The sequence below is a fragment of the Montipora capricornis genome, chromosome 2 (genome assembly GCF_036669925.1).
Source record: "Montipora capricornis isolate CH-2021 chromosome 2, ASM3666992v2, whole genome shotgun sequence".
Classification (NCBI taxonomy): domain Eukaryota; kingdom Metazoa; phylum Cnidaria; class Anthozoa; order Scleractinia; family Acroporidae; genus Montipora; species Montipora capricornis.
Genome location: NC_090884.1, coordinates 18,497,365 through 18,509,864, shown reverse-complemented (window position 1 = coordinate 18,509,864; position 12,500 = coordinate 18,497,365). Strand labels below are relative to the sequence as shown.

At 36.4% G+C, this 12,500-nt stretch overlaps 1 protein-coding gene across 1 annotated transcript in view; it reads left to right on the top strand.

The window, feature by feature from the left end:
- The window catches only part of LOC138035426 (treslin-like), a 66,090-nt gene that overhangs the window by 4,140 nt on the left and 49,450 nt on the right, over positions 1 to 12,500 (top strand). Inside the window, exon 3 of the mRNA XM_068882121.1 lies at positions 12,006 to 12,346. Within this exon, the coding sequence (XP_068738222.1) occupies positions 12,006 to 12,346 (341 nt within the window). The remainder of the gene's footprint in view (positions 1 to 12,005; positions 12,347 to 12,500) is intronic.

Sequence of the window (12,500 nt, the reverse complement as noted above, 5' to 3'; positions counted from 1 at the left end):
AGTTACGACCCTCATGCGCAACGCGAATTGTGTTGCACGCTACAGGAATCACGTCGGGTGCTACAGGAATCTTGTCGTGCGCTACAGGAATCGCGTCGTGCGCAATGGCAAAAAATCTGTAAGTGCAGTGGCTTGATGCTCGCGCGCGATTTTAATTGACCTTTAGTTTAATATTTTAATCATGGAAGGTGTTTGTGAAAGGCAGATTTTTGAAGAAAACGTCTGTAATAAATTGCAATACCTTCGTGCGTAATAACATTGTTATGGAATGAGGCGGTCCCTGGGAAAGCAAACATTTCGAACAAGCACATCATGCATTGTTTACAAAGCTTTGTTCACCTATCGACAAACCGTAACATTAAGACATTTCAAGCTAACAATAATCCTTGGTTTGTATTTCCTTAAAGAGACTTGCACTGACGAAATTTTAAACGCAAATTTTAACCTGGTGTTCAAACAATCAAACGCTTCAAATAATTTATTTGTTATCGAGTTGCAACTAAAGATTGTGGACAGTCGCGCACATGTAATATCAATTGGGGCAACAGCTTGAGTTGTTGTCGCTTTAGAAGTTTCCAGATTTCCTAGTCTTTTTTTCGGTTTACTGTTTCTGTCCAATTGATTTGCTGACATCAAAGTCGATTCGCCGACACGTGAAAAGTCGATTCGCCGGCGATATTGTGTCAGACATACATGTAAAGGTGAGTACCATCCATATTAAGTTATTAATAGCCAGAGTTTGGTCTATAGGTTTCAGGATTCGAGTATTATTGTTAGGTTTAGGCTTTAACCAGCATTAAGCTTAAAGTAGATGCTGTGGCAGTAAAACATGACAAAATTGTTCTTTATTGGAGATACAAATTAATTGAGCATTGAAACAAAACCCCTTTGCATCTATTGTTAGAAACTGAACGTGTTCAGTTCGAAATTAACCAATCATCAAATTTACGTTTTTCCTGAGAATTAAAGGAAAAGAAAGGAACTTTATTTGAATGTCTAGTCGTTCTAGCGCTGGAGAGCTAATTGGGGGCACTGTTAACTGAAATCAACAACTCGATTATGTTTTAGGTTACACCTTTCTTCTTCTCATATATATATATATATATATATATATATATGTCATATATATATATATATATACACAGCCGAATGAAGAAATGAAACCCATCCTGTAAATCAACTGATTAATTGTGTCGAATGAAAAACATGAAGAATTGCCCTGAGCAGGATTTGAACCCACGTCCCCCTGAACACCGGTAGGGTGTGATGACCACTACACCATCAGGACAACCACGCTGGCAACACAGCTATCGAGATAGTGAATTGGCCTAACGTGAGTATCCCGGGATTCTTTCACGGGTGAGATGGGAAAGCCTAGACCCCTTCATAGCCTTTAACCTAAGGATCGACTAACGATTCACAGGCAAACACCAACTTAGGCATCAGCTAATCAGAGGGATCAAGTTAATGATGCAGGCTTATTTATATAGACCGTAGAATGAAGAAATGAAACCCATAATATATATATATAATTATTATGACAGTGTTAAGTGAGGATACCCAATAGAAGATAAGAGCTTATTAACACTGGGCACCTCAATCGGTACAGTAGATCATAAAGCATAAAATAATAGCCGGTGGGTGAGTTTAATTTAGTGTCCTATTGAGAAAAATTTTTTTTGATGAGGTCTTAAAGCTAGGATAGCTGCTGGGCAAGGTCAAATTATGAGGTAACTGCCATCTAATCTGACACATTGTTGACGACGTAGCAGGTAGGTGGACATCAGTTCCAAGGCATGTGTAGAAAAGCCATCGGCCTTCAACTTCGTGAGCAGAAGGCTATGGTCTATGGCGTCAAACAAGGGTCCGGTATGAGCAAGATATTCAGCTCCACATATGATTCTAACAATGGGTTTCTGCAGGAGAAGAAGCCTGTTTAAATTAGAGGGATAATTTGAGGACCATACAATATTGCAATAGTTAAGATAAGGATATACATGTACTAAGGTATAGTATATGGACAACAAGGATTTCCGAGAGAGATAAAAACAAGACTTGCTTATAATTCCAATGGTTTTCGAGATCTTTTTGGCAACATACCGGGTAACTACATGTAATGTGGGACTTCCATGAAAGATGCTGGTCTACTAATACGCCAAGAAACTTTGTTACCTCGACTTTCTTTAAAGGAACATTATCGAGCGTGTTGTTATTATTAAAAATGAAGAATTTTTGTTTTGGATGAAACAATATATAATTCGTTTTGGCAATGTTAAGTGATAATTAATTTGTTGGCTTTGAGCCAGTCCATTATCTTCATTAATTCGTAATTCATGACAGCTATGGTCTGATTACGATCTTTATGAGAGTAAAGCAGACTAGTGTCATCAGCAAATAAAAACGTTTTTACAACCTTAGGTCATTAATGTAGATAACAAATACAAGAGGACCCAAGATTGATCCTTGAGGAACACCACATGTTATTGGCTCAGTTTGCGAACAAACAGCACCAAACTGAACAAACTGTTTCCTATTAGTCAGATAGCTAGCAATCCATTCAAGGGCGGGCCTTTGAATAGCATAGCGATCAAGTTTATTAAGAAGAATATGATGATCGATAGTGTCAAAGGCTTTAGAAAAATCTAGAAAGACTCCGACAGTTGTTTCTTTGTGATCCATCGAAGAGGCAGTCATTGGCCAATTGAATCAAAGCCATAGATGTCGAATGATTCCTGTTAAAGCCAAACTGATTATTATACAAAATGTTGTAATCTGTCAAAAATCTATAAATTTGATTGTAGACTACTTTTTCAAAAAGCTTAGAGAAAGCTGGAAGAATAGAAATAGGCCGATAGTTTTCAAACCTTTTGGGATCACCACATTTAAAGATCGGTAGTACTTTCGCAATTTTGAGGGCGCCCAGGAAGCACCCACTCTCTAGAGAAAGATTAACAATTTCTGTTAAAGGTTCAAGGATCTTGTCAATACTGAGCTTAATTACTCGCATGGGTATGTTGTCAACTCCACGAGCTTTATGGAGAGTGAAAGTTTGTACTATTTCTTTAAGTTCGCCGCCAGTGAGAGGATGAAACTCTAAGAGTTTGTGTGGTTGCCTGGTTAAATAATCATAATAGTTTGCAGCAGTTGGTGCTATTTTGGACGCTAGATTGGGACCAATGTTAGAAAAGTATTTGCAAAAGTTACTAGCAATAGGAACTGGATCTGCAAGGCATTTACCATTATTCTTAAAGGAGGAATGATAAGTTAATGTTTGTTTACGTTTGTTAATTACCTTATTAAGTACATGTATATTCCAGGTAGCTTTAAGGTCAGGTTTGGAGTTTGCAAGTTTTAGATCGTAGTAATTTCGTTTCGCAGTTCGGATTAAATTAGTTAAATCATTCTTAAAATCCTTAGTACGCTCTTTCATTTTCAGTAATCGGATTCTTAGGAAATTTCTTGTATAGTTTGGATTTCGTATTAATTGATTTTATTATGCCTTTAGTAAGCCAAGGCTTACGGAATGTTTTAAGGTGCTTACTGTATGTTGAATGATTTTGGCAGGAAAAGAAGGTTTCCCCAGTCAACATAATCCAACAAGGAACAAGAGTTCTCAACATGTTTGGATTTAAAGTCACAGATTACATTGCATTCTCTTTTTATAGGAGTTTTGGAAACATTGCTAAAACCTTGGGGAAAAAATCGGAAAAAGGTCAGATAGGTCGTTTACTATTAATCCATTGTTAGTCAGGCAAGTTAAATTGTTAGTGAAAATATTATCAATAAGAGAGGCGGTATTGGATGTCAGGTGAGTGGGCTTCATGATAATAGCGTAAAGTAAGTGAGAAAACATAAGATCATCAAATTCGCCTGTGAGCGGGTGTTGCTCATGATGCTATAGGTCTACACGGGATTAAAGTTGCCCATGACATAAACTATCTTATTCTCTTTGGTGACAATGGTCAACAAGTTTCGCATTGACTCAAGGAACTCATTAACATTTTGATCAGGCGGTCGATATATTGTACCAGTTATAGTATTTTTTCCCCTGGGGACAATAATTTCAGTAAATACAGCCTCGAAACAATTAGGATATGAAGAGTTGAGATCTTGTCTAACTTTAAAATCAAACTGGTTCAGCAAATAAAGGCCAACTCCACCACCCGTTTTATGTACATGTACCGGTATTCTGTGATCCGAAACAAAGTTATAACCAGGAATGTTGACCAGGTCGGAGGTAGACTCATTTAGCCACGTCTCAGTTGCTCCTATGACAGAAAAATTGTGATCAAGCGACCCTAATAGTTGACTAAGACTATGTGCGTTTAGATGTAATACCGACAGATCAATGTCATTTCGAGCAGCCATGAAATTATTCAGCTGATCCATGGACAAAGTAATCACAAGTACTGGAACTTCGACTAAAATTTGAATCAGGGTCTACATCATTCAATTTACCAGCGCATTGAATATATTCCATAGGATTGAAACAGAGACTTGCTATGTGATCGGTATCAAAATTGATGGTACCGTAGACATTTTGAAAAATTACAAGATTAAAGGAAATGTCATCAAGATGATTAAATGGGAAAAATATTTGCTACACAATCGAAACATAACCAGTTAGGAGGGTTAGCAGGATTAGTAGAATTTTTACAATGTGCACAAGTATACTGTACATATTCAGTTCAATAAATACAATGTAACAACTGTTACATGAGTAAGTTACAAACTTAGCTCTCTATGATTAATTATTTTATCACATTGATATTACCAGATTGATATTACTGAATATGATTGTTATTTTTGCCCTCCTCCAATACATGTATGTTGCACATATACACATGTATGTATGTGTGAGTTGTAAGTTTGAAACAGTATTTAAAGTTCCCTGAGATCAAACCTTGCGTATTTAATTTCTTTACATATTCATGTAGAATATGTCTTTCTGACCCACCTTGCAAAATATCAATCCGTTACAAACACTGGAGGTATGTTATTTTTTACCATTTCATCTGAGATTTCATGGCCGCCATTACATGTACTTGGCCTTGTTCCTGGAGGCCCGGTTTGCTATCACATCACAGGTAGTAACATCAGAGGCTTAATGCAAACTCTTCACATGACTAATTTTCATATGGAATTAAATGGCCTTGCGTGCGATATTGGTTGTCAAACGCTAATTACTGACAATACCCAACTTTTAGCTGTTATTTCTTTGTTACAAAGTATTTATCTGGAATAATACCAAAAACAAAAGCTTGTCTATTATGTCTGCTGTTTATTTTGATACTTGCCTTGCATTACTTTTGCCTTGTTATCACACAGCACCAAGAGAAAGTTGGTGGAATTGGAAAATTTTTTCGTAGGGCACGTTACATGTAGATTTTGATCTGAAACAGCACACTTTTAATATCATTGTTTGTATAGTTTCAAACACTCTAGGCTACGATGGCCCACAAGTGCACTCCGAATTCCAAACTACACTCCCAATTCTAAACCTCACTCCAACTTCTTGAACCTCACTCCGAATTCTAAAAGCTCACTCCAAATTCCAATTTTAGAATTCTGAGTGAAGTTTAAGAATTTGGAGTGGGCTGTTAGAATTCGGACTGACTTTTAAGAATTCGGAGTGAGGTTTAGAATTGGGAGTGTAGTTTGGAATTCGGAGTGCACTTGTGGGCCACCGTACTAGGCCCAGGGTTCTCCTTGACATCATTTGACATAATTTCTCTCAAGAACAGTGCGAGAATATTGTAGCTCACAATTTTAGTTAACCATACTGTCACTTCATTCTCACATCTATACCGCTGTATCAAGCATTTGGTAAAAAAATATATGTACATCATGCATACCAATTCAGGCTCCATACTGTTCATTTGTTACACCCATTTTCAAGTTGTGCTGTTAATTTTCCTACAGCACAGTACTTCCTATTCTGGAATACGGCCAATCGAACGCGCCCTAAGTTGCGCCAAGCTAAGTATTTGTATGACTGTAGTTAGAAGATTCCAGAGCTCTAATATTTAGCAATGCCGATTTCTGCTGAAGCAAAACAAGGCTTTCTTTCTTGAACTACTGTACTATGGGGAGAGTTCCGTAATCCAGTGCCATGGCAAATTTAATAATCTTTTAACAAATGATAATCATCCTTCTAAGAAATATCTTGATCGATTACCTAGTGTAGTTAAACTCTGTAAACAATAAATTTTATGACACAAATTTCTCTGCTATTTAATCCTATCCGCTGTATAATACTACTCTTCATATAGTTTCAGTCAGCTAAAAAATCAGTTAATGAACAACTTTCTTTCAGCTTCAAAGGCAATCTCGAAAACGTCCAAATCCATTTGCTTGATGAACTTAATTTTCATTTCAGTGTTATTGGAGTAACAGAAACGATTTTTGAACTGCAAATTTTATTGACTTCAATCCTGAAATTCCAGGTTACACTTTTGAATACGTCCCGACACCTCTCTCAGCGGGTGGCGTCGGCATGTACATTGATTCAGAGTTAAGATACACAGTTTTAGAGAAAAGCTCTAACGAAGCATTTCAGGCCCTATGGGTTGAAATTCATCAAACAAATGTGGCAAAATCTGTGGAGTGTTATATCGTCAGCATAATTCACCTGAGCAATTTCTAAAGTATTTTGAGGAAACCGCAGAAAACCTTATTGCTACTGGCAAGCCAGTCTATGTCATGACTGACACTAATATTAATCTTCTCCACATTAATTCCTGCAATTGTGCACAAAATTTTCTTCTAACTCTCCAGAGCCTTAATGTAGCTCCCTGTATAGACAAACCAACTCGCGTGCATTGAAATTATTTCTCATTAATTGACAATATAATTATTTACAAACAAAGTTAATGAGAATATCATTAGTGGCAACATAATCTCAGTCTGATATTAGTGACCATTTCTCACAATTTTGTATAACAAGCTCGCTTGTAGTCAAGAGAATACCCTGAAGAAAATTTTATACACGACTTGTCGCGTATTGATTGGGTTGACATAGTTTCCCATAATGAAACTAATATTGATAAGGCCTTCCCTTCTTTTTACAATAAATTAAATAAATTGATCAATAAACACGCTCCATTAAAACCAATCTCTGGGCGGAAGATTAAATCTTTTTCAAAACCTTGGATTACAAAAGGAATTTGTAAATCCATTAAAATGAAAAATAAACTTCTCGACGGGGGTAATATTAAACTCTTTAAGATACATAGAAATTATAAAATTTCAACAAATTTCTTCCATAATTATTTTCAAAACGATACAAACAACCTCAAGCGGACCTGGGAAGGTATTAATGGTTTGATCAACCGTAAAAAGAAAAACTCGAAGGTGATTGCAGCAATGAAAAGCCCCCTAAACCCATGATCCCCTAGAAAATGCTAATATACTCAATCGCCATTTTGCTTCTATTGGCAACAGACTTGCCTCTGATCTACCAAGCAGCGACAAGTCTTTTCGTGACTACCTCCCACTAAATGTTCCTAAATCGTGCTCTTTTGTGTTTGACTCTGTTCTTCCTTCTGTAATCGAGCTTGAAATAATGCTTACGCCAACAAACAAGTCCCATGGACTCGATTACTTAAATGCTCACGTCATATTATATCAGCCCCTCTGGCAACTCTAATAAACAACTCGGCTCAAAGGGGTATTTTCCCCTCCAAACTTAAGCATGCTATATTATTCCAATATTTAAAGTGGTACTATGATCAAAAAAACAATTCTTTTTTTTCTTTGGATTTCAAAACTATGTTAACTATTAAACACTAACTGACCCAAGTTTTAAGTTCTGATTTTAAAAAGACACCTGTTTATTTTAATTGGAATTTTCTTATTTACTGGTCGGCCATTACTAACTTTAAAATCTTGAGAGGGCTGGGTCGAGAAGAAAATGACGTCAAAGGCTCACTAGTTTAAGAATGCAATGGGTGTGTATGCGGCTAAATTAATATGCAGCACGGGAGTTTCCGGCTTTCAGACTTTTAAACCCGTGTTTTGCATATATAATAAATTGCGTTTACACGCTGAAATTTTAAGCGAGTGAGTAAATGACGTCATTTTCTCTAGATCCAACCCTCTGATGTCCAATCAGTCAGTTTTGAACGTGAAATCCAAAACTTACACAAAATAAAACAGCCTTTGGATAAAACTCAAAGCTCAAAATTTTGCCAGCTAGGTGTTAAGCGAACACGCTTTCAAAATCTGAAGAAAAAAAGGATATGATTTTTTTTATCGTAGTACCACTTTCATTAATTAATTATTAATTGAGCATGGGGACGGAAAGTACCCTTTGTGGCGTCCCTCAGGGAAGTGTACTTGGCCCCCTACTGTTTCTTATTTATGTAAATGACATCTACATGGCCTCAGACAAGCTAACCTTTTACCTCTTTTCTGATGACACGAACCTTTTATACGCTGATAAACTTAAAATCCCTCGAAACTATTGTCAACTGTGAACTAACTAAGGTTGTCGTCTGGTTAATCGCAAATAAACTCTCGTTAAATATTAAGAAAACAAACTATATAATCTTTCATCCATATCAAAAATGCATTAATTTCAACATCCGCATTAAGGCCTATGATAGCCGCACTAAAACGTTCTTTGATCTTGAATGTAAGGATCATGTTAAATAGTTAGGGGTAATAATTGACCAACATTTATCCTGGAAACACCACATTAATTATATTGCTTTAAAAATCAGCAGAAATATTGGAATTATTTTGAGACTAAGACACTTTATCCCTTTAAAAACACTTCTAAGTATTTACAATTGTTTAATTTCTCTCTATATCTTACGGCCTCATTGCCTGGGGCCAAGCTTCCAAATCTCATTTAGAAACAATTCTTATACTCCAAACGAGAGCTGTTCGCTAGATCAACTTTCTGACTTTCAGAATGCATGCGATTCCATATTTCGCTCAGTTTAACATTCTGCCAATCACAATGCTCTACTTGAAACCTTCATCAATCTTAATGCTTGATAGAACCATTAACTCTGCACCTCAAAATATCTGCAATCTTTTTACTTCTACACAAGACATACATCAGTATAATACTCGCTCAGCATCTTCTGGTAACTACTATATTAATCATTCTAGGCTCAATCATCATAAAAACTCTTTTTCCATCATAAAAGTTAAAAAAAGTTAAAAAGTTTTACAAACTCGGAGCTAAAAGTTAAAACTTATGAAATATTTCGTCCGTCTCTCAACCGGACTTCATCAGTCAACGATGTGAATGTTAAAAAGATGAATTTTAAAAATTCTAACCCCCAAGAGGCGTTAAAAACCTTTTTAAAATTCATCTTTTTAACATTCACATCGTTGACTGATGAAGTCCAGTTGAGAGACGGACGAAATATTTCATAAGTTTTAACTTTTAGCTCCGAGTTTGTAAAACTTTTTAACTTTTTTTAACTTTTATTATGCTTCCGGAGCAGGAAACAAATGTTTTTGATTGTATCTTTTTCCATCGTTGGTGCTAAAATTTGGAACAGCATGCCCGAAAGCTATCGAAGACTACCAAAGCACATATTCAAAAAGAAAATTCAAGCATTACCGGTACTATTTGTAACTTAAGAAACTCTGGACAGATATGCTGACACTAGCACTCTTATAAAAGGCATCTTAATTATAATTCAATCATAAATTATTATAATATTTTTCTTCTCTTTTTATCCTCTTTTGACAAATACATGTAATGTATTCAAAATCGATTTTTTTAACGCCGTCAATTCGTATTTAGTGTTTGTATGTCCTTATAACACCGCCTGCCTAGATTAGCTTGCTACATGTATTTGCAGGCCGTGTTCATTGTAAGTAATTTTTTGGAAGACTAATAAACTTGATACTTGAAACTTGACCTGTAATTCAATTTAGGTTTTGTTGGTTCAATTTAGGTTTTGTTGGTTCTCTTCTGCATCTCTTGAGCTTAATACACGCCAAATAGATGGATTCGCCGATCAACAATTCACGCCGATTTCTGTCTGTATGCAGTGCCACAGATCACTTACAATGCAGTGAACACCATGAATCTAGTGAAGTATATTTCTTTAGGTGAAACAAAAACAATCATAAACCGTTGTACTTCAATGATGCAAAGCGATTAAAACCGGTTATTTATGTTACAACATCAGTGGCTTCCAGTGCCCATATCTCACGTTCAAAGCATGTTAGCCCCACAAATTTTTAAGGGCTCTGCGCACATATGACTCTAGTTTGTTTACGGTACAGCATGCATCGCAACTTTCTTAAAAGCTATCAAAACTATGTTACCAATGTTTACAACTTAATCAGTGGCTTTATCAGTCGCCAGGTTACGCTATCATGACGGCAATAGCATCATTCAATTCAGTTTAAAAAATATCTAATCACCATTCAAATTTGACGAGACTACGAAAAGTTTAAAGATTTTACTTGGAACTTTGTTAGTTTCGTTGATCACGGCAGTTTTGGCTTCTGATCCCCAACACGTGTGATGCTTTTTTATTCCAAGGGTCTTATCTAAGGTTATCTCTTCTTTTGTCCATCTCCAACAAATCTGCAAGGAAGATTGAACTTTATGATAAACAAATTATTTCCAACAAATCTGAAACCAAGATGTCAACAATATTTTACCAATATTAGATGCGAGTACAGCCCTTTATATGTACCTGACAGATGAAACGCGTATCAATAACCAAAATTACGTGCTTTTTAATGGTGTACAAAATAGAACCAAGAGCATTACAAACCATTTTTCCATTTCTACTTTCCCAGAGAATCCACTCCAAACGATCTCCTCTTCCTCTTGGGCCATTCTTTTTACGATATTCAGAAGCTTCTTGGCTGCTTCTTCTTCGGTAACAATTGGCAAGACGCTTTTGTCATATGGGAAGAATACCTTGCTGGTCGAAGCAAACCTTTCCTCTGAAGATTCGGAAAATTATTGTTCTTTACCAATTTCTTTAGAAAATACTGTAATCAGACATTTTGACTTCGGAAAAAGGCTAAACATTTTGTACGAAAACTCAATGGGAAATAGACGAATTGCTGAGGAATGAAAACATAATTATGTCTCCCACATCATGATAAACAAATCTGCTGCTCAATTACGGGCTTACTAGGAACAAGTTTTAGTAATGGCAGCAACATTTCTGCTGACTTTGGAGCCAAAAAATGTTATGTTAGAAGGTTTGTTGTTGATGTTTTGTGGCAATTATACTCAGAAATTAACCCAACGTCATGTTCTGTAACAGATTAAAGCCATAAAAAATGTGTGAATTCTCGTCTCAGGGGTACTTTAAAACAACTTTGACCAAACCACAAAACAAAGCAAGCAAACAGGGTTTCTAAGAAAGAGGAAAAGAACCAAGAGAATTGGAGACAATTAAAAGTAATGACGAAGATCTTGCCATCTGCCGTTTTCTTGCCTCCCCTTCTGTCATTACTAATAAGTAAAGCCTTTTAAACAATAAATTAATTGTTGTTGCTAATCGCTGTCACAAAATACAGCAACGACGCAGCTCAACTACAGACCATAGGTCGAACCGAAAGCATACATTGGCGCCTCTGGCAGCTGCTATACGGTCCATGTGTGACCTTGGAGCACAGCTTACAGCCAGCTGGAATCAGCTGTATGTTGATTTTTGCTGAGAGGGAGAACCCGGGGAAAAACCATCCCTGCTCCATAATAAAAATTATACATTTCGTACATTTATTCTTTTTTCCAAAGTGACAATGTTACTGTTTAGTTGTGTAGTAAGTGAACACAGTTCATGTACATGGGAAACTGGAAAAAGTTATCTAGACTGGGTTGTGCAGGCAAATTTTGCAAAATTTAATAGTAAGTGTGCTTCCAATTTTTGCACATGCAAGAGAAAAATCGTACATAAAGCATTCCCAACAGTAATTTTTAGGAGGCAATAAATCTCTTAAAATGCTCCCAAGTTGTGTTAATTTGTGCTGTAGATATTTTACCATCTTGTGTTGTCAATTATTTTAAGGTGGAGTCATGAAAGTACATTGTAGTGTGTGGCTGAGTTCCATGTTCCAGTCAGCAGTTAGAATGTACAGACCAAGAAATAATGACCAGGCTTCCTCTGTGGCTGACAATGAGCAAAAAAAAACAGGCCTCCAAGGTGCTTGTCCCATGCTCTTGTGGATAAGAGGTGTGATAAGAAATAACCATATCTGTCCATCGTGGATGCACCCACTTAATGCATACTCCTGTATTGCACTAGACTGCAGACAGATGTCAACTGGCTCTTCTTTGTGCTCTGAAGAGTTTATTTCTGGTTGGTTTCAAGAACTACTACTGTCCTTGGCCAAAGAATGCAAAAGTTTGGTATGTGGATTTGTTAAGGCTGGAACCCATCTTTTTAGTACACCTGTACATGTACATTGTGTTCATTGTTCCAGAATGCCTTACTTTGTTTACTTTTACTACAGGGTCCAATTTTCCACCATTATAATTATAAAAATAATAGGGTGGCAGGATG